At 57.7% G+C, this 22,023-nt stretch overlaps 1 protein-coding gene across 2 annotated transcripts; it reads right to left on the bottom strand.

The window, feature by feature from the left end:
- Positions 1-1,771: 1,771 nt before the first annotated feature.
- On the bottom strand, positions 1,772-19,823 carry TRIM8 (tripartite motif containing 8; the record flags this gene model as incomplete). Of its 2 annotated transcripts, XM_079535243.1 has the most annotated exons (6): positions 1,772-2,379; positions 2,649-2,764; positions 3,079-3,110; positions 3,603-3,836; positions 3,972-4,067; positions 19,254-19,823. In XM_079535243.1, 6 exons carry the CDS (start codon positions 19,821-19,823, stop codon positions 1,772-1,774), a joined length of 1,656 nt encoding a protein of 551 aa, XP_079391369.1. The 2 variants fall into 2 exon arrangements, with proteins under 2 accessions (XP_079391369.1, XP_079391370.1); XM_079535244.1 differs by lacking the exon at positions 3,972-4,067.
- Positions 19,824-22,023: the final 2,200 nt, after the last annotated feature.

Below are 22,023 nucleotides of genomic sequence, written 5' to 3'. Positions count from 1 at the left end.
CCTCCATTCCACTCCATTGGCTGCAGTGGCCTCTCCATTCCTCTCTGTTGGCCCCATTGACCTCCATTCCCCTCTGCTGGCCTCCATTTCCCTCTATTGGCCTCCATTCCCTTCTATTACCCCAGTTTTCCCCTGGATTAGCCCCATTGGCCTCCACCTCCCTCTATTGGACTCTATTTCTCTCTGTTGGCCTCCATTTCCCTCTATTGCCCTAATTTTCCCCTGTATTGGCCTCAGCGGCCTTCATTCCCCTCTGCTGGCTTCCATTCCCCTCTATTGCCCCAACAGAGGCCGCTCCTCTTTTTCCCCTGAATTAGCCCCATTGGATTCCATTCCCCTCTGTTGGCTTCCATTCCCCTGTATTGCCCCAGGTTTCCCCTGGATTGGCCCCACTGCCTTCCATTCCCCTCCACCAGCCTCCACTGCCCTGAAAGAGCAGCTCAGCCCCTCACGACATCATTTCCTCATCCTTCCCACAGGGCTGGGGCCGTGCCGTGCCCATTCCTGCCGCAGGCAGCAAAGCCGCCGTCCCCATCCTCGTCCCTGTGCCGCCACAATGGGGATTGTTCCAGAGGCCGCGGGCAGGACGCGGCCCCGCGCCTGACTCACATCCTCACGGGCTGGGAGGGTCGCCCCTCCAGCATCCCCCTGGGAGATGAACCCAGAAGGGAACCCGCGGCCCTGCGGGGCACGTTGGGGTCTGGGCTGCCTCGGGGTCTCGCATCCCAAGCCCAGTGCTGCTCCTCCCCAGAACCCGGAGCCCCGCGGAGCCGCACCGGGCAGAGCGCAGCAGAGCGAGGCGGTTGCACTAAGTGATCACATTTATTTGAATATTTGTGTGTGTGTGTGTGTGTGCGTGTGTGTGTGTTCTAAAATTGGTTACAGAATAAATACCTGTGCCTTATAGCAGGAAGTCCACTTTTTTTTATACAAAGTGCTTGTTACAGGAAGTTGCATCAGCGATACGCGGGGGGGTGCGTTTGGCAACGCTTCCCCTCCTGAAAACTAGAACAGTTTTTGTTGTTGTTGTTGTTTTATTAATTATTATTATTTATTCGTGTTTTTTTTCTTTTCCCTTTTTTTTTTTTTTTTTTGTTTGTTTGTTTGTTTGTTTTTTGTGCATTAAATTTCCTGCCATTGTGTATTTACAAATCTCTGAAAGGAGAGGGGGAAAAAAAAAAAACAACAGATCAAACCAAAACCAACCAACGCCGAGACGTGTGAGAGGTGGTGGCCTTTAACGCAAAAAAAATCAGCCTTTAAAAAAAAAAAAAAAAAAGTAACAAACCCAAAATCTACACGTATCATTTCATACTGAATCAATGATAGGTTTTTTTTTTTTTTTTTTTCTTTCATTTTAAAAAGGGAAAAAGAAAGGTCGGGAAAAGGGGGAAAGTGAACCAAACCAAAAGAATAACTGCAAGGAGTGGGAGCAGAGAAGGTGCCATTGTCCCTTCGGAGTGTCGGCAGCGAGCGAGGGCAACGCGCCCAACGCAGATCCCCATCCACTGCTTCTCCTTAATTCCCCCCTCATCTTTTCTGGCAAGGGGCAGGAGGGACGTTCCGAAATTAAATTAAAAAGAATGGAAAGGAAATAAGCATTATTATTTCTTTTAAAAATGAAAATATAAAGGAGATGAGAGACAAACCCTCCCCAAAATCCTGGAGGGGCGCGAGGCGGAAGGACGCTGGGTTTGATTCGAAAGCAAAGAAAACCAACAAAAAGCCCAAACGAAGCACAACTCCTCTCTCCGACGCGCCGTCCGCCGGGTTAACTGGTGACGTAGTGTTTGGCCGAGGGCTGGCCGTACACCCTATAGAAATCCTGCCGGCCGTGCTGCTGGGACGCATCAATCCAATCCCGCACGGCAAGTCCCGGCAGCGACTGGGGCACGGCGGGCGCGGGCGGCAGCGGGTGGGAGTACTCCTGTGAGGAGACTGTCCAGGGGAAGTGCCCCGAGCGTGGGTAGGGCTGATGCCCGCTGTGGTTGGACACCGAGGAACAGTAACAGTTGTCCACCGAGCAGACGAGGATTTTGCGCCCGCCATACTGCGAGAGCACGGACTGCTGAGATGACGTGGTGTTGGGGTAGTGAGATGGGTTGAAGACGGAGCCCGAGTGCACCGGCTGCGGGCCGCTGGGAAGTCCTACAATGTGCTGCGTGGAGCTACAAGGCACCATGGCTTGTGCGGACTGCCCCTCGCCGGCCGACGCGCCCTGGCTCATGTACTGGCTGGCCACAGTCCCGGACGATGGCTCGAGGAAGCTGCCCTCGGGGAAGGCAGTGGAGTGCTTGCGCTTCTCCGCGCCGGAGTTGCTGACGGTGCACGGGTACATGGGGATGCTCTGCAGGAAGGGGACGGGGGTGCTCAGGGGACCTGCGGAGGGAACAGGAGGGTGGGACCACGTCAGGACGCCATCCCGACGGCCCCGGATCCGCAGGCAAAGCAAGGCATCACCCCAGTGTGCATCCTTCCCACAAGCCACAGCGTGCCTTCACAGCATCTCCGTGTCTTAATCCGGACCACAGAGGGTCCCTGCAGCCCAACGGTTCTCCCCACCATCTCTCGCTGGGACCTACAGGATGCCCACTGCTGGATGCGGGAGGCAGCCAAGCCCTTTTCCCCAATGCTTCCACCTCACCCACCTTCCAGCAGCTTCCTGAGCTGCTTCTCCTTCTTGGCGATCTCGTTCAAGAAGAGCTTAGAGTTGAGGTGGCCAATTTTGGGTGGAGGCAGGCTGCCACCAGTACAGTTCTGGGTCCTGTTGAGACAGAGGCAGAGAAGAGGTGAGGGACAAAACACACACAGCGGTGTGTGTCCACCTTCCCCCCACCAGGCTCCTTTCCCCACCCTCTCCGGAGCTGGATTTCTTCCCCAGGAGCTGCTCCCATCCATTATCCCTAGGCCCCTCCCCAGTGGCCTGTCAGGGCAACTCCAGCACTGCCAGCCCAGCTCACTCTGGAGATGGAGAGGGAAACAGAGGCCCTGCAGCACCCCCAGCTCTGCTCTATCTCCATAGGTCATGCTGCTGTACCTCAAACAGCCCCCTTCTCCAAACGCGCTCGCTGCACTCACCTGTCCATTAGGATTTTCACGGACTTGGTGTTCTAGGAAGGGAAGGAGAAGCCCTGGTCAGTGAGGACAGTCCTCATCCCAGCATCCATCTCCCTACTGATGTCAATTTCCGTATCTCCCCAGGAGGGGACACAGGGCCCAGGTGTCTGTGGCCAGGGCAAGAGGATGCCTCCGCATCCCATGGATGCAAGATGTGCTGGCCCACAATGTTCCTGACCGTCTTACACTCCTGGTAGAAACACCAGAGCCAGCAAGGGACCAGGAGGTGATAGAGCCACCTGGTCCTTGGGCATCCCACCGCCTTCCCCATCTGGGTGACCACAGATTTTGCTGGGCCCAGGAGGGGCACTGAGTCCCAAACCCCTTCTGTACCCTCTGCACCAATCCCACTGGGCGCCACTGAACCCACTACAGATGTTGGCTGCTCCACCAGACCAGCATCCCCAATCTCTCATTGTGAGCCAGGCCTCCCCACCACCAAACCTGGCCCGTGGCCACCTCCCATCCCAGCACAGGGTTCTCACCTTCATGAAATTGATATCCTCAGTTTTGTCAAACATGACCTGGACAGAGCTGAGGAGCTTCTTGGCCTCCTGCATGCGCTCATTGAGATGCAGGACCTGGGCTGCGTTCTCATTGCAGAATTTAGCCTGGGCCTTGTCCAGGATCTCCATGGTCTTCCGCAAGTCTTCGTCCAAGATCTGGTGCATCTTCTCATACTGCAGGCGCACCTCATCCTTCAGCTGGCTCACTTTCTCCTGGGGGATGGCAGCAGTCAGCCCCTTGGCAGCCCCAAACCCCTGTGACTCTGCAGGACCCAGATCCTTCCCCATCGCCACCCCACTGCCCACCCCACTCCCACGGGGTGCCGGCCTTGGTGCTGGCCCCGTTACCTCCACCAGCCGCTTGTCAGACTCCAGCTTGTAGAGCTGCTCCTCAATGTCCTGCTCCCGCTCCTCCAGCCGGTCCTGCTGCTTCATCAGCATCTTCTGCAGGGGAAGAAAAGAAGAGCAGCCATCAGAGTCGAGCTCTGGGATCATATCAGAGCAAAGCTGAACTCATCCTGGGCTCTCACCCCAGGATGCCCACATGAAGCTCTAAGGGCTGGGAACCTTGATTTGTGTCCCCTGGATAAAGGTAGCCCTGTGAGTACATTTCAGCACTCGTTTTAGTCCCAGCCAAGTCCTAGGGGCACACATGGAAGGATTCATCTCCCGCTATGGAAGGTACCACTTGGATGCCCATCACCCACCCCCAGCGTCCGCCGTGAGCCATCCTCATCCCTCCCGCACACCCCACGCCACGCCACATCGTTTCTCCCATCCCCACCGCTGTGACAAGCCTCAGAGCCAGTGTCAGTGTAATCAGGAGGGACAGAGAGAGGAGGCACCGAGCTGCGTTACCCCGGGGCTGGGCCCCAGCAAGGACCAAAGAACTGGGACAGAACGCCATCGGGGTGAGCCCCGGCCCCATGAAGGATCCTGACCCCCAGCACAGAGGGGCTCTGGCAGTGGGGGTGAAACGAGCAGAAAGCGGCAGCAAGGATGAGTTTCGAGGGGATTATTGCTATTATAAACCGCCACTCAGGGATTTATAATCAAGTAATTAATTCCTGGACGAGGTGGGAGGGGGAGGGCGGCAGAAGCGCTGCCGGGATTAATTGCGTTGTGGGGAAACGCTGTCACCTCCAACTCCGCTCGGAGCAGGAACTGGAAGCCTTCTCCATCCTGTTGTTTTCCTTAAGGGCTGAGGCACCTCCACCCTGGCCACATGGCAGAGCCATCGCCCCAAAAGCAGCGCTCACTGCTAATAATAATGAGGAGCTAAAAAAACCCCCATCCTCCTGCTCACAGCTGTGTGCCACAGTGCCCGTGTGTGTGATCCCACACTGCGCAGACAGACGCATGGATGTGGCCATGGGGACACCGCCAGCCCCAGGATGTGGCGATGCTGCAGGGACTGATGGACCGAGCAGCACTTGGCGCGCACTGTCAGCCCCATCCCACCTGTGCCTGGGATTGGGAGCTTCTCACCCACAGCCACTGAAACTCAACCAGGACACGCGGGTACAAATTGCCCTTTTGGCACTGAGGGGTGAAATCTCATTGTCTCTGCAGCACAGGCCGAATTCCTTCAATATTTTGAAAAGGAAAATATATCCCTTTCCCTTCCATCCCCTCCCAAATCTGGTATTTCTGAAGTCATGAACTCCTCCTCCAGGATCAGAATTTCTCAGGGTAATTTCTCATATTTCATGCATGACCTTGGTGCTGGGATGGCTGCAGCTCTCTCTGCGCACATTCTCCCCGCACGAGCCCTTCCCAGGCTCCAAGCAGCTCCAACTCACGTTCTGAGGCACGGAAGGTGCCAGGGGCCCTCCGGCTGTGGGGTTTGGAGGAGCCTTTCAGACCCATGAGGATTGGCCTTCCTCAATCACAAATCTGTTATCTCCAACCACAGTTATAAATGGAATTCCCCAGAACGGAGGAATATTGTATTTCAGTGTCAACAGATGTGAAGTAATGTGACAAATTAATTAATGTATTAATCTGTGGTCGGGCTGTTCTACCCCAATCCAATAGGTTCCAAGTGAGGCAGTGCTGGCCGCTGGATGCCAGCTTGTTCTGACAGAATTATATGAGATCTCGCCCCTTTCTCATGGAAAAAAAAAACAAACAGCAGAAGCAGCTGAGACCCAAGAGCAGAATCAACAAAGGTGCAGCAAGAAATTACGGCTGGGGCAGAGCTTGTGCCATGGTGACAGCTCCGATGATGTAGGGTCACCGCGTGGCTCCAGGCCACAGCCAGGCAGGAAATAAGTAAGGAATACTTCTAAAGCCCCAGCCTGCAGAGGTTGGGGTGTGGGAGGGAGCAGAAACCCTGCAGCTGCCTGGGGCCAGGCACATCCCTCCCAGCATCCCCCTCCCGTGGCCCTGGGCTGTCCCCCCACCACCAAAGCGCAGCCAGCGCCTGAATGGGAACATTGTGCGCCGCCACCGGAAGGACGGGACGGTGGGAGTGGGGCAGGACGGGTGAGGAGGAGGAGGAGGAGGAAGGTGGGACGCGAGCGGAGGAGGACAAACGCTTTCCTCAGGAATTGCTCCAGCCACCTGCAGCAGAGCACAGGACCTGCATCAAGGGCGCCCATTGAGGAGCATCCCGGCACGGAGCTGCGCGGGGCTGGAGCTGGGCCTGAGGTCGCACTGCTGAATGCTAATGGGCAAAGAGCCGGCGGCAGGGAGGGACGCGCAGACACAGTCACCCAGCCTCACACCCACTGACTGATTTTCTAAGAAAAACCCACATGCAGAGCTATTCTGGTCCATCCTGAGGATGTCCCCTGGCGCTGAAGCATCATGGGCAGAGCCCACACATCTCCCAAAAAAAGGAGATCCTTCAAACCCAGCCAAGCAGAGGGAGCCCCCCCCAGATCTGGGAACCTCACAGACCCCGGGAGTCTCACGCTGATTGCTGGGCACACACAGCTCTTGCAAAGCCCCACAGCACTCTTAGGAGCTGATTGCCTTACAGAGACAGGAAGGAAACGTTTGCTGCTGGGGTTTCATCTTGCACACACTTACAGTAAGTGGGGTGAGGGGGCTCAGGATGGAGCACCAGGTCTCCCCCACTGCCCTGAGTGTGGGGTTTTGCTTTTCTCGTGCTGCTCCCTGTGCAGAACTGGGGCTGCTTGATCTCTGGTAGGGCAGAAGAGCTGCCTGGGATATCCAGAGCTGGAAGCACCAGAGAGCCCTTTGCTCACACCAAGCAATCCCATGCCACTTCCTTGCAAGGCCCTGAGCACTTCGGGAGGAGAAAACAGAGGACAGAACCCCAGTTCCTATCTCCTGTAATCACCCCAGCCCCATCACTCCATGCCCCATCCCCACTGCCCACTCCAGCAGGGGCTGCAGCCAGGTGATCTCCCCAGCCACAACCCACTGGTGTGGGGACATGCTGGTGCCCCCGGCCCTGGGGCTGAGCCTGTCCTACAGAATGCTCTTCCCCCTGTTCATAGGTGCTGCAAGGAAAAGCTTGTGAGCAGGGGGAAACCAGGAGGCCTAGCACAGCAGAAGCTGGCAGCAGGATACTGGACGCTGGGAAATGGGGACTTATTCTCAGTCCAGTAGCGACCTTCAGAAGGACCTTGAGGCCATCCATTTGCCTCCCCAGCCCCTGCTTCCTCCTGCTGCAGGGATTATTTGGGGCTCTGCCTTCTGTCCAGCCACACCAGCAGGGAGCCAGGTGACACTTCCCTGGTGTCAGGGGGTGGGGACAGTCCAGCTCCTGGCCATGCAGCGCAGCTCCCAGCTCCTGCTTCCACTCCTTTAGACCCCAGCTTCCTCCAAGCATGCAGCAAGCATCCTCCAGGATGAAAGTTTCTATCAGTTCAGATGGAAGTTGTGGAGGCCCTAACCTTCTTTTTTCCCTCTTCAGTTTCCCATTTCAAAGAGGCAGCCCCAACAGGAAGTTGTAACTTGGTCATATCACAAAGCCCTGCCCTTCACACCAGCCCTCTATCACGCTTCTGTGCTATATCATCCACGAGTTGTTCCTTCCATAATCGCCATGAAGAAACTAGCAGGCTTTGGCAGCACCCCCAGTCCTGCCTCCATCTGCTGCCATCCCACTCGCCCCCAGTGGATCCCAACACCCTCCAGGCTGCTGTGTGCCACAGCCCAGCGCTGTCCCAGGCTGTCCTGGTGCGATGCCTTTGCCTTCCAATGCAACCACCCCATGTAAACCTACTGCCATCGCCCAGCAGCCAGCCTACCCCCATCTGCAGCCCCTGTACAATTGAGAAACCCGCACTCCCTCTTCCAAATAAACATCTCGGATTCAAGATCCAGCTGGCCTGTGTGATCTCAGAGCATTCTCCCCGCAGGACTGAAATGCAGCCAGCCTCTCCCTCCCTCCTGCTGAAGGCTGAGCTGCCTCTCCCCTGCCCAAAGACCTCTGCTCGACATAAGCCTGCAAGGTCTGAGCCCTCAGCCACAGCCCCCGGTCCTCCTCTTGTCCTGTGGCTCAGTGAGGCAGGCAGGGGCTGACCCTGCTCCCTGGGACCAGCCAAGGACTTGGACCCAGATGGAAAGCACTCAGGTACCTCCTGCAATGCTAGCCATCTGGCAGGTGGCTCCCATGTCCCAGCTGCACGGATGTCCATCAGTGACAACCCATGGCCACGTGTCCCACCATCGTCCACTGGAACAGAGGCGACAACCCACAGCCATGTGCCCCGCCACTGTCCCGCCATTGTGTGGAGGTGACAACCCATGGCCACGTGCTCCATCGCTGCCCAGTTTGGGGTCCTGGAACTGAGGGGCCTGGCTGTGCCCATGGCACAGAGCTCCTCTCTGGGCTCAGGGCAGCATGAGGGAGAGATCTCCACTTTCATTCCAAGGCAGTGACTTTTTTCCTCCTAACCGATGCAGTTAAACTTCCAACTGCTCAAGGCTATTCTAATTTGTACTGGTGAGTTAAATCAACACCAACAAGGGCAGAACAGGTTTACGTGCACCTCGGTTACTGGCTTGCACCAACCAGAGCACAGCTACGTTTCTGCAGGCAGCTTTTTTTTTTTTTCTAATAAAGATAAGAGGGCACTTATTTCTTTTGTGCACCTCCGACTGAGAAATGGAGACTGAAAGTGACTTGGGAGTCAACGCCTTGCGGCAAGTCAAGGTGACTTACGCGCCGATGGGCTGCGTCCGGAGAGCTCTGCAAAAATGCAGATCAACTAACAAGATCTACAAAACCTGCTAGGGGCTTAGAGGCTGCTTAGTGCTGCGAGGTGCCCACGGGAGAGCACGGGGACGGGCTGGGCATACGGCCGTGGCAATCTCAGTGGCTGAGTCAAGCAGGAGGACCCCATTTCTCCTGGAAACGATGCGTCCGAACAGGCACCTCTGCAGCACCCCACTGCTGGGCTCCGTGTGCTGAGCATCGCGGTGTGACACCCCAGACACCCCCACATTGCCTCCTCGCAGGGAAGCCACTGAGTTTTCTCCCCCCACCCCATCTTTGCAAGGCGGTGGCTGTTGAGAATCCGAGAGCCCGGATTCTAATCTTTATGAATCCCGTAGTCAGAGCGTGCTGAACAGCAGCCCAGCAACACCAGATGTTCAAACAAAGCTGCCAACCGACAGCTGTCTGCAGCTTGCAGCGTGTTTTTACTTTAAAATGCAAAATGATACCAATCTATATTAAAAGAGAGACATTCGGAGCCGGGCGATAGCAGCTGAAGCCGCGGATATTGCTCTTTCACGCAGGGTGTGGCAGCGGGAGGAAATATCTCAGAAACTACTGCTTAAGCCGCCCTCCCAGCCCCCCAAATCCTGGCCCCTTTCCTAATGGGAAAGAGCCTCACGTTACTGCCTGAGTGCCGTGAATGTACCAGTGCGTGTCCAAACAAGCCAGCAGAAAGAAAAATGCGGCGTGAACAAACACGGACCAACGAAGGGTGCCAGAATGAATCCAGAGCCGCACCTGGCTGTGAGCGCAGCGCTCACTGCACGCGATGGAGACGAGCGAGGGACGCAGGGATCGGCCCCGGCACCGCCTGCCCTCGCACCCTGCCGTCATCCCAGCACAGGGAGCAGAGCCCCCGCGAGGAAAGCGAGGGATGGACGGACCGAGCACAAAGTCTGCGGCCACGGGAGCTGGGAGGTGGCAGGGCCTGGGCAGGGCTCAGCCCTCGTGGCTCGCAGGGATGGAGCAAAGAGGGCTCAGCCAAACGTGACGTCCCATCTCCCCGCCAGCCGCGCTCGCAGGAAATCCATGGGATCAGTCCCAGCGCCGCCTCATTGTGCTCCGAGCTGCGAGCTGCGGCAGCATGAATGAATCACGCTCCTCGACGTGACACCCAGCTCCCAGCAACGTCCTCGGGATCAAAATATTTACATTGCAAATGAGTAAGAATAGGACCAAATCCCCTCCCCGGCTCGGTGACACAGAAGGGCCGAGCTGCGGGCTGGCAGAGCAGAAAAGCATAGAACCATTTGAGTAGGAAGGGACCTGTATCCAGTCCCATTCCCCTGCAGTGAACAGGGACACCTACAGCTCCATCAGGTGCTCAGAGCCCCTCCAGGCTGACCTTGGGTGTCTCCAGGGTTGGGGCAGCCAGTACCTCTCTGGGCAACTTCTGCCAGTGCCTCACCGTCCTTACTGTAAAAGACTGATCCTTGTATCCAGTCTGGAGCAGGAGGCAGGGACCTGGGCTCTGCAGCACAGCGATGCCGGACCAGAGGGGACCACACATCCCACAGCCCCACACTCCCCTTGGGGAGCACCCAGCCAGCTGAGCCCTGTGTGCACATGACAGGACTGTAACCAAAGAGATGCATGGAGCCCTGGGGCAGCCCAAGGAGAGGCAAGCCCCTGGCTCCCTCAGCACACAGCCCACTCCCCAGCTCCCTGCGCTCCCTGTTTCGCCCCCGGCACAGCACAGTGTCAGCAGGCATTACTTCACAGCACCAGGCTTCCTGGCGGGGAGTGGGAGGAAGGGGAAGAGGAGCCCAGGGCAAAGGCAGCCGGCACCTCCAGCTCCCAGCATGCAGGGCAGCACGGCCCCTTCTCCTTTCATTGCCCTTGACTTTGGGAAGGAATAGAAACATCCTATTTCCGAGCCTGAGCATGGCAAAGGATTGCACACCCATTGAAGGACGCACAGGAAAAAGGGCCAGGAGTTTATAGCAATCTGTTCTTGCAAATAAATGAATTCAGCCTCCTCCACTGTGGTGAGCTGTTGCCCACATGGGAAGGTGACCCCAAAACCAGCGCCTCGAAATGTGACCATGTGCTCTGAATGTCCATCACTGCCCATGTGCTTCTGGCCTTGGTTAATAAACAAAAGCAGGTAAAACCAACGGATCCAAGTGAAGTCACTAGCCACCAGCACTTCCAAATTCCTCTCTCTGATTCCATCCTCAAAACCACGCGTCTTTACAAGGAGGCACCCAGAGCCTCACCATGCAGCCTTGCCACCCCTTTCCCTGCAGCCCCAATCCACTCCAGCACCTAACAGCCCCACACACCAGCCCCATGCTGGCTTGCTTTTGTCTTCCCCACATGCCCAGCTCACAGGGCTAGGGGACAGGGTGCCGCAGGGGACCTGCTCGATGTCAGATGCATTGCTGGGGAGGGGGCTTGGATGCAGCCCCCACTGTGCTCCTTCAACATGCTGACTGCTGCTCCTGGGAGGATGCCTGTCATTGGTTTTTAATCTCGCCTGATTACGGGCCAGCCTCTGACATTATCGATCTCTGGCCCCCAAGGTGTCATCTATCTTCCAGATCTGATGGGAGATGAGAGCCTGGCAGCTCGGACTCGGCCAGCTCCATTCTTCCCAGGAGCAAGGACCTGCTCTGCTCCCTGCCAGTGTTGCCAGCCTGCACGAGCTGTGTGAGAAGGCCAGCCTCCAGCCCCAAACAAGAGGGATTTTGCTGGCTGCCCTCTCTCCATGTAAGCGCTGCAGAGCTGGACAAAGCAGAGCAGCCCTGAGGAAATCTGAGGGCAGATGGACCTGGCATTTGATCTGCAGACTCAAAGCCTTGCTCCTCGTGTCCCCAGCACATCAGCAGCACTTTATCAAGCCTGGCAGCCCAAGGTGCCTCCAGCACCCGCCGCTTCTCTCTTTCACTTTCATTATCCTCTTTTAAAGGGGATGCAGTGGAGCACAAAGGTTAAGGGATGTGCCGGAGCCACGCAGGATGGGCAGCGCACAGCGTGCAGCCAGAGGAGCCATTTCCAGCTGGGGCTGTGCTGCCATTTTCTAGAGAGGCAGGTCCAGCCCCAAGATCTCGTGCCCACTAGAAAGCCCATGTACTGCTTGGGGCATGTGACAGCTTCTTACCTGCACACCACAACACCCCATGGGGGCTCCCACTACCGCACATCCTCCAGCTCCCAGTTCCAGCTCCAGGGAAAGCACAATGCCTCCCTCAAATTCCTGTGCTGTGATGACACATGACTGCGGGCAGTGTGAAGGTTGTCTGCTCGGATGCTTCTCGTCGTTCTCTCCAGCAAAGCTCAGCCTTGCATTCTGGGAAGGAGGAATGTTTTCCAAGGAAGCTCCAGCTTGAACACGTAGATGACAGTTTTGCTTCTGCTTGTTGCCTCGGTATTATTTATTAGATGACTGCAAAAGCACTTCAATAAACAGTGATCAACACTGCATGTGCTAGCAGATACCAGGAGCCACAAGCAGATCTCAGGGAGAACCAAGGGCAGAAGCACTGGGGTAAGGGCAGCCCGTGGGGTCCCTGCCCAGCAAGGTCCTGCGGGCTGTGCATACGCTTAGGGCGGTGAGTAGGAGCAATTTCCATCCCACCAAAAGGCTACAAAAGCCAGGGCTCAAGAACTGTCCATAGTTTTGCCCATTGGACTCACAGCCTTGATGGATGATGGGTTTGGAGAGGGGTGACCTTTGCAGGATGCACAGGGCTTCACTTCCAGTCCCCTGCCTGGATGCCCCAGCAAGCTGAGACAGGAACAGAACACAACCCCAGAAGGTGTCCCCATTCCATCTTGGGGCAGATCCTGCCCCTATCCCACATCGCGCCCCTCTGTGACAGACACACAGCTCACAGAAGGAGAGCTGCAGTAATCCCCCCCAGATCCAGCCACCCCCACCATCATGAGGCCCCACAGCATCAAGGGAAGGAGGGATGGGGGGGAGCAGCCCCCTCCCCAGAGGGACAACACAGAGCTGGGGACTGCATGGCATATTTCTTCCACTCCATCCACCAGGAGCCATGCATGGAGGGGCTTCTGCTGGCAGAGCTGGGTGTACCAGGACAGAGAACAAAGGGAGGCACCCGCACCCCCATCCCTTTGTCTGAGCGCAGAGGAGTTTCACCTGCAGGGAAAGCCTGCTCCCACCCAACAGCCGACAGATACGGGTGGGGAAAGGGATGCGGCCCCCTCCAGCAGGAGGGTACGGAGCCCAAGGACGTGGCAGAGTATACATGAAAGCTCCTTCCAGGCCCCCCCCACCTCTTCCAGCATCCAGGAGCAAAAACCCAAGAGCCTGCAGTGCTGCCACAAAAATAGCTGCCCACCCCCAGCATGATCGATACTGGTCTGCGTGTGGCCCAGCACCAAAGCCCAGAGCTCAGCTCCAGCACTGGGAGCAACAGCGGGGCTGCGGGGGTTGGAGCCACACAATAACCAGCTGAAGCTGCTGTACGGCAGGGAAACTGCCCCTCCATTGGGATACGGGCCTCCAGCACTGGGACGGAGCTCCCAGGTCACCCACCAGGAGACCAGGACCAGGGGGATGCAGTGCAATGGGGAGGGGGGAGAGGGGCAGCCCAGCGCCGCGTCCTGCAGCCGGCTGGCCTGACAGCGTGCACTCATATTTCAGAGAGACACAGCCATCCGGAACGTCACTCCCTGCCAACTGCCTCATCTGGAGCCATCCGCAGCTCTCTTGTTTGCAGCCCGCGCCGGAGCCACCCCCCAGAGCAGGCACAGAGCAGGGAGCTGAGACAGGAGAGGTACGGGGAGAGAGAGAGTGCGGAGAGGGGGAGAAAAGACAGAGGAATTAAATCACTTGCTGCTAATTTATGTATTTTCTGGCAGTTGTGGTGCACCGGACCAGCAAACGGAGCGTTTTGAGAGCGTGGTATGCAGGAGCCACGGCTCCAGAACAGCAGGGCGCTGCTCTGAGACAGAGACTTCGCTCCTGTCACCACCACAGGCACATCACAAGGCAGAGAGCAGGCAGGCACGGTCCCCTGGTGAGAAGGGGCCAGAGCTGCCCTTATCAGGAAGGATCCAGCACTGGGAACCTCTTCCCGGAGTTCATCTGGAGGACAGATGTAACATCTCTCGCGTGCATCCAGCATCTCGTGCTTGCAAACAACCGCCCATCCCTCCATGTTTGGGAGCAGGCATCTCCTCCCGTTCCCAACCACGGTGCCTTCAGCCCTCCTGGGCAGGGAAGAGCTGGGTGCCTCTACCAGACCTCCTCCTACGGATGATGGGAAGGGGAGGACATCCCTTGCCCGTGTCCCACAAACCCCACAGCTCCCTGTAGCATCTGCCCCATCTTCCCTACCAGCAAATGGAGCTTCAATTGTGTACCGCAATTGAAGCTCACACAAACCCAAGCTCTGGCTCCATCAAGCCACCCCCTTCCTGCAACAAGCCAGCACCTCCCAAGCCTGTAGGCTGTGATGAACGCAGCAACTTGACAAAGTCACCAGCCACTGCTACAGATCTGCAGCATTTCAGTTTTTCCCCCCAAGAAAAAAGCAAGGCCAGACCAGATTCTGCCCCAGAGCCTGCGTGGCAAAGCAGCATCTAGCTCCAAGTGCTTATTTATAAATCTGTACATACATGTACATTTGAATTCTGACAGAATTAATTCTGGCATCCAGCTAATTCAAAGCATTCCTCCCCCATCACACTACTGTTGCAGGCCAGCCCAGCACAGAAGCTGATTATAAAATACTGCACTAGCCAGGCATTTCTGCAAAGCCCTGTGCTATTGAGCATTCAGCCTTCCCTTGCTTGGCTATTTCATTGTTTCGGTGTCGATCCCTCCTCTCTTGCCCTGTGTTTCCTGGTTACTTTTGTCCCTGCTCTGGAAGCACTGCTGCTCTCAGCCCCATTTCAGGGTCAGATTTAAAAAAAAAAAAAATTACAAGAAATTAAAGAGAAGGAAAGAAAAATTACCCCAGCATACCAAGATTTCCAGCAAACAGATAGGTAACCAGCAAAAAAAGCAAAAATACAGCAGCGTGCAGGCAGAGCTGGGGACTGAAGCCCATCGCCTTCCTGCAAAGCGTAGTGGAGAAATCCCTGTGTGGTCACACGCTGTCCCCTCAAACAGAGCGCAGAGAGGTCAGGGCAGCCAGCAATGTAAGAGCTTCTTTATTCTTGGGCAGTTGCATGGATCAGATCGCTTGTGCCCTTTGTGAGCCATGGAAATCTGCCTCCTCCTCCTCCGGCCCCCTGGAGCTCTGCTCCCCTCGGGAAGGGGCAGGGGCCCGTTAGCATGGGCTCCTGGGCACCACCGCGGCTCTGGGACGGCTTGCAGTCAGTGCTTTAGCAGAGCCACGGGAGGGGAAGAGGAGGTTCCCCGTGTTCCCTGGCTCCCAAGAGGCTGAGGAATGGGAAGAACCATAGAATCATTCATCGGAAAAGACCTCTAAGATCAACCATCAACCCACCCCATGGCCACCAAGCCACGTCCCCCAGTGCTATATCTCTACCCCTGCACCCCTGGCTCAAGCCCTTCAGATGACTGCCTCCTTCCCCCTCCTACCCCGCTCCTCATCAGCACTTTCCACTGCGGGAAGACAGCATCCTTTGGCACGGCCCCTCCTCCTCTTCACCTCCTTCCTCCCACTGCAGGCAGTGGATGCCTGTGTCCCCCACCTCCTCTGCCAATTCTTGGGTGACTGTGCAGACAACTTGTGGCTGCGGGTCTAAAGCAAGCAACTGCTGGGGACTTGACAGGCTACAGGCAAGGGAAGTGCTCAAGCTCAGCAAGAAAAAGCCCTGCATCCAGACCCCAGGAGAGGGGGCAAAGACCTGCACAGCCCCTATTCAGCAGGGCCTACCATGGGGACCGGGTATGTTCAGAGAGCTCTGGGGAGTGCCTGCCAGGCACCACAACACTCAATTCACACCAGAGAACTCGGGTCCTTGCACTCACAGTGCCTCCGTGGGCTGCATGCCACGCTCCTCATAAACAACTCATCTGGAAAATAAGTGAGCCCATAAAAATCCACCCCATAGCAAGTCACCAAACCTGTTCCGGAGTAAATCGACCTACAGCAGCTCAAGCCTGCGGCGGAGCCGACCACACGGCCCCAGCACTAGGGCTTGCCATCTCCGCACCCATGGCACAGAGGGGAGCATGGGGATGGGACAAGGGACACGCACACTGCCAGGTGCCTCTGGTGTCAGAGCCAGACACCCTGCAGAGCAGGCTCCCAAACCTCCCGCAGGTCATGGCGCGTCCGCCTCCTCTTCGTTGAGACGTGCTGGAGTTTTCAGAAGGCAGCGGGATTTTCTCCCGACTTCCCACACGGTGCAAGAAGCAAGGTCAGGGGGAAGCTGCCTCTGAGCCTTAAAATGTTACCAAAGCAGGAGCAGAGCCCCCAGCCAATCCCTTCCACCTCCAGCACCTCCAGCAGCAGTATAACCAACCACATCCCAATCGCAGTGGTACCCAGCAAACATTCGGGTAAGCCCCTTTCACACGTCCTTCTTTGGCTGCTGCCTTCCCACTTGTGCTCCTGTCTTGGTGCTGGGCAAACAAAAATACTTAGGGGGCACCCTCCTCCGACTGGGGGAACTTCCCAATTTCAATCCAGGAGAAGGTCCCCCATGCCCTGGTTTGGGAGGTAAATGGCTTCTGCAGCAAAGATGGAAGGAAAAAATGTTTCGTTTCAAGACCTCGACACAACCACCACGTCAAGAAGCACAAAAAGAGGGTGGGTTGTCAGCATGGTTTTTTTTTTTCCTCTTTAAGCACTACAAAAACAGGAAACAAAGGAGAAAACATCTCACGGGGGGGGGGAAGGGGAGGTAGGCGCTGATACGCCCACAAAAGCAAGATTAACCACATATTTTATTTACTGCTTGCGTTACGCTTGCACCTTTGGGTTCACCCAGCTGTGAGCCAAGGCTTGGCGGGTCCACTATGCTGGGCGCCACGCGAGCTCAGGAAGCACTGGGTCTGCTACCCAAAGGGCTCCAAGCCCCCGCCTGCCCGGCACAAAGCCCCCTGAGGTGGGCTGCAGGGAACAATGACGGCAGAGGGCACTGCAGCCTCCCGGCCCCCGGGGCCACCTCTGCCACTGGGTCAATCCCACGCCCGTAACCCGGGTGCCAGACACCGGGCGGAGGATGAGGCTCTGAGCCTCCAAACTTTGACTCACTTCTCAGTTACATGCTTCCCAGAGGCGCGCACGGAACAAATCTCTCAGGGCCACTTGCTGGCAGGGACGCGCGATGCTCCAGGAGTGCATCCCCCAGTGTGGAGCCAGCCAGCAGCCCGGAATCTCATGCCGACATCGGCACACAGGCAGCCATCGCCGCTGAGCGCACAAGGGATGGGGACACGCACGTGGCCCAGTTTGGGGCTGATGTAGCTACACTCTTGGTCCATGAGAATAGGGAGCCATAGCAGGGACACTACTGCTACCCCATTCCCCAGCTCGGGGCTGAACACCCAACGGTGAGAAGAGACACGCTGATCACTGCAGGGATGGGAAATTAAGATAAGGCAGTGATGGAGGTTCTAAGGGATTTGGCCAAGGTCACACCGTAAGTCTGTGGCTTTACTACACAGACCCTTCACCCCTCAGCCGCACATCCTCAGATTTTACAGCAGGGCCAAAATTTGGCCTTGCTTTCTGCCAGGTCGTTTGGAACACCAACATCCAGCCCTAACGACGGCACAGCAACAGAAAAATGCAGAAAGCAAGGATCGATGAGATCAAAGCGTCCTGGAAAAGGACCTGGAAAAACACTCCGGGTCCCCATCCCTGCCCGCCGGGGTGGATCCCCCGCCCTGCCAGGGAGACCAAAACCATTCCCTATAAATAGAAGCAGAACAGCCCTTCTCCGTCAGCCTGCCTGGGTCCTTCCCCTCCCAGCGCGTGTGGCACCTCCACGGAGGTCTCTGGTTTTCCCCCAAAAAACCTTGAGAGGAAAATAACCTTCCTGTGAGCTCAGGCTGGGAGCCGCTCCCCCACCCCCCCGCAGGCCTGGCCATCCAATTGGAAAGTAATTATACTGCAATTTTTATTTATGACTCCTTTTTTTTTTTTTTTTATTGCTAAATGGTGACTCATTTTGGCAACATTAAAATACACAGGAAATCATCCCCATTTTACAGTAATCACCATTCAATTCATTGTTAAATATTTATTTGTCGGACGAGCGCCGGGGCCCTCCAGAAGGGTCGAGGTGGGCGGGGGGCACCAGGGTGACAGCGAGGCTGTGTGATACCCCTCAGGGTGTGGAGCCGTGGTGAAAGCCTCTGCCAGATGGCCCAGCCACAGGCACGGCCGACTCACTTTCCCCAAACCCAACGCCTCCCGCTGCCGCAGGGACTAGGGGCAGGCCCCCGCCACCCCTTTATCCTGATCAGAAAAAGCACTATTTGGCCAAAACCCAACCCTGGGCCCCCCGGAGCAAGAAGCCACATCTCTGCTGAATGCCTAACACGAAGCTCATCCGGTGCCGGCCATACAGGAGGAAGGGGAGGACGGTGGGAAGAGCCGGGCTCTGACATTCACCAGCCTTACAATGGCCAGGACCACGTCCCTGTCGCACAGCGGCTTTGTCATCCTGGAGTCGGGTGCCTGGATCCGCATTTCGGGGCTCCTCACCCCCTGCCCCCCCTACACACACCACCACCCACTGTCAAATTTTAATGCATGTCACCGAACAGCCGCCAGCTGACTCTGAACCACGGCAGGGCTGAAATCTCCAATCGCCTCCTCCTCAGTACCGGGACCCCCACCCAGCACCAAGGGGACACCAAGGGCCCAGCAGACCCCCACGGGAGGCCCCATCCTTGCAATTTGGCCTTCCCTGCCGTGCCCGGCCAAGCCACGATCTAACATGTCTGCTCCTGCCGACTTCCTCCTGGCTGCCCCAGTGCTGCAGAGGGCACTGGCAAAGCTCTACAACAACAGGCCGCGGCGTTGGCCAGGAGGATGGCTTTTGGGTAGATGCTATGCATACATGAGCCTGTTGGGAAACAAACATGGCACGCCACAGATCCAGGAGGCAGAGGAAGAATCCCCAGCTGAGAACCACCATGAAGAGGCTCCTGCCCAACGCAGCCTCTACAATGGTGGGGAACCTCCTCAAGCTCTCCCCAGTGGTCTCGCAGCACGGTGGGCTCAGAACACCCAGCACCTCCTCAACCCTCCCAAGGTGGCCGCATAGCACGGTGGGCTCCGGACCACTACCCCAGCACCTCCTATGGAGCACAGTGGCCAGACCTCGAGCACGGCGGTCAAATGACCATCCAGTGCACCCACCGTGGCTGCTCCACGGGGTGGAGACCGCCACCAGGTCTCGCACAGGGACCACGATCTCAAGCGTGGTGGCCAACCAACCTCCAAGACGTGCATCCCACCCACGGACGCTCCGCTGGGCGGAGATCATGGCGACATCTCACGGGCCTCAGCGGACATGGGACTCACCCTGATCTCATTGCGCCGGATCTCCACATCGCAGACCGAGTGTCCCTGGTGGGCCCCGCTGTAGTAGCAGCAGAACTGGCAGACGGCCACCTGCTCGGCCTCGCAGTGGTACAGGCGGTAGGCATTGTGCTGGGGGCAGCTCCAGGCCCGCACGTCGTCCGCCTCCACCAGGAGGTGCCCACGGGCCGTGGAGGGCTGCTGCAGGTGGGTCTGGACGTGGGACTGGCAGCACGGGGCCTCGCACCTCAAGCAGATCTTCTGTGCGGGCAGCGGCGGGCCCCGGCGGCAGAAGACGCAGTGCAAGACAGAGGGAGGCTTCTCCAGGTTGAGAGAGTTGAACTTCTCCACGATGTTGGTGAGCTTCAGGTTCTTCTCCAGGTTGGGCTTCTGGTTGTACGCCTGGTTGCACTCCGGACAGCGCACCAAGCCCGTCTCCTTGGCCCACGCCTCACCGATGCAGCCCCGGCAGAAGTTGTGCTTGCAGGGGAGCTGGACGGGCTCCACGAAGACGTGCAGGCAGATGGGGCAGATGAGCTCCTCCTCAAAACAGTTCTTCCAGTTCTCGGCCATCGCTGCCGGCGCTCGCTGGCGGCTCTCCCCACCAAATGTCTCAGTTGGGTCTACAGACGGGCACCGGGGTCGCGTCGCCCTGCAATGGGAAGCGTTGGGGTGAACGGCCAGGCTGCCCCTCCGCCCCACGGAGCTCAAAACCGAGGGCACGAGGAGCCACGGGGCAGCACTCGAGGAATCTCGAGCGAGAAAACGCCACGGAATGGCTTCAGTCAGGGGGGACCCCAGAGCTCATCCAGCTCCAAGCCCCTGCTGTGGGCTGGGTGCCGACCAGCAGATCAGGGACCAGGACCCGATCCAAGCCGGCCTTGAACGCCTCCGGGGACGGGGCCATATCTGTGGCGTTCAGTTAAAAACGCAAACAGTTTAAAAAAAAAAAAAAGCAAAAAAAAAAAAAAAGCCAACAAGTCAGCAATGCGATATTGGAGGATTTACAGCCCAAAGTCTTAAGAGCCCCAGCAGCAATGGGTCTCCTCTCAGCTGTATGCAGGGTGAATCAAAACTTACCGAAGGTTGAAAGAAATCCATACAAAATCCAGCGCCGGGCTCCGCGTTCCATATAAAGCTCCGAAATTCAGCGCTCCGGGTTTGATTTTTCGTTCCTTGGGTTCGCCGCCGACATTCAATATTTTAAAGGGACTTCTGTCGCCCCCACCCCCCCCCCCCCAGCTGACTACAGCAGAGCGGCTGGGCTGCCTCCGGGCTTTATCCCGGCTTTCTCCGCGATGCGAGCTCGGAATCGGAGTCTTTTAAAGGAGACAGATCAAAGGGTTAAGATCCAAAACGGGAAAAGGAGGAAGACTGGGCAAATTGAGAAAAAAAAAAAAAAAAAATAACAGCGACGATGACGACGGTGAAATAACAATAATTAAAAAAAAAAGCCAACAAAAACCCACGAATTCTCTCCGCAGCCCCAAAGGTTTGCAGCAAAAATAAAGAAAAATAATAAGAAGAGGGGGCAAAAAGACAAGAGAGGATAAAAAACGAGGGGAAAAAACCCTCTCGGCTGCTTCGGAATTGTGAGGTGGTGAATGGGAGAGCTGAGCGGAGGACAGGCCAACCATTCAGGCGCTGCCTCCGTTCATAAATAGGAATGAAAAAGAAAATGGGTTTCGCAAAGGGAGGGAGGGGAGAGCCCCAAATCAACCTGCCGGGGTTCTCACGGGGGGCCGCGTCCTCTTCGGAGAGAGGCAAAAAAAGACCGGAGGGGCTCCGAGCGGGGCTGCCCTGCTCCCCCGCCCCGGAACAATGCGCAGAGCGGGCGGGGGTCGCGGCGGGGCCGGGGGCTGAGCGGAGCGGAGCGGGGCCGGAGCGTGCGGTTCCGGGCGAGTCAGCCCTCAGCCATTTTGCGCTGCCCTATTGGAGAGCGGAGCGGAGGCGCAGGGAAACGCAAAAAAAAAAAAAAAAAAAAAAAAAGAAGAGCCCGACCCCCCCCACCCGGCCCCCCCTCCTGTCGGAAGAATGTCGCCTCTCTGCCGCGCTCTGCCCCCGCCCCGCCGGGGGCTGCGGGCTCCGTCCCCGTGTCCCCGCGTCCCGTCGGGGCCGCTCAGCAGAGCCCCCCGCGGCCGCCCCCGCCGCCTCCTGCCATCTTGCGCTGCCCGGCGGCCCCACGCCCGGCCTTCCTCCCGCCGCCCCCGGGAGGCGGCCGCGGCCGGGGGGGGCGCGGATTCCCGGGAGCTGCGGGGTTGGGGCGAGTGGGGGGGGGGGGGGGGGGGGTTGAGGGGTGGGGGGAGAGCGGGGCGGCGCCTCGGAGCTGCGCGGCTCAGCCCCGGCGCTGGGGGCCCGGAGGGGCGGCCATGGGGGCGGCGGCCGCGGGGAGAGAGCGACCGGGGGCGGGGGGAGGCGGGCGCGTCCCGCCCCGGAGCCGCAGCCGCTGAGTTGCCGGTGGGGCCGCCGGGCGCCGCCGCCACCGCCTCGGAGCCGCCCCGCGCTGCGCTGCGGTGGGAGCCGGCCCGGCCCGGCCCGCCCAGCCACGCGTCACCGCGCTCCGCCCCGGCGCTGGGCGGCGCTGCCTTAAAGCGGCCGTGGCCGTGCGGGGCCCACCGCGGTGTGCGGGGACGGAGGCCGTGGTGGGGGTGGGAATAGAGGTGATAATTGGGTCGGCGTGGAAGTACAGGTGGGTCGGGATGGAGGTGGGCACGGGAATGGGTACTCGGTTAGGATTGAGATGGGAATCGGACAGAGATGGGAATGGGGTTCA

Source organism: Tetrao urogallus (assembly GCF_951394365.1).
Source record: "Tetrao urogallus genome assembly, chromosome: 5".
Taxonomy (NCBI): Eukaryota; Metazoa; Chordata; class Aves; order Galliformes; family Phasianidae; genus Tetrao; species Tetrao urogallus.
Note: the sequence above shows the minus strand (reverse complement) of the source record. Positions and strands in the feature narration are given on the sequence as shown.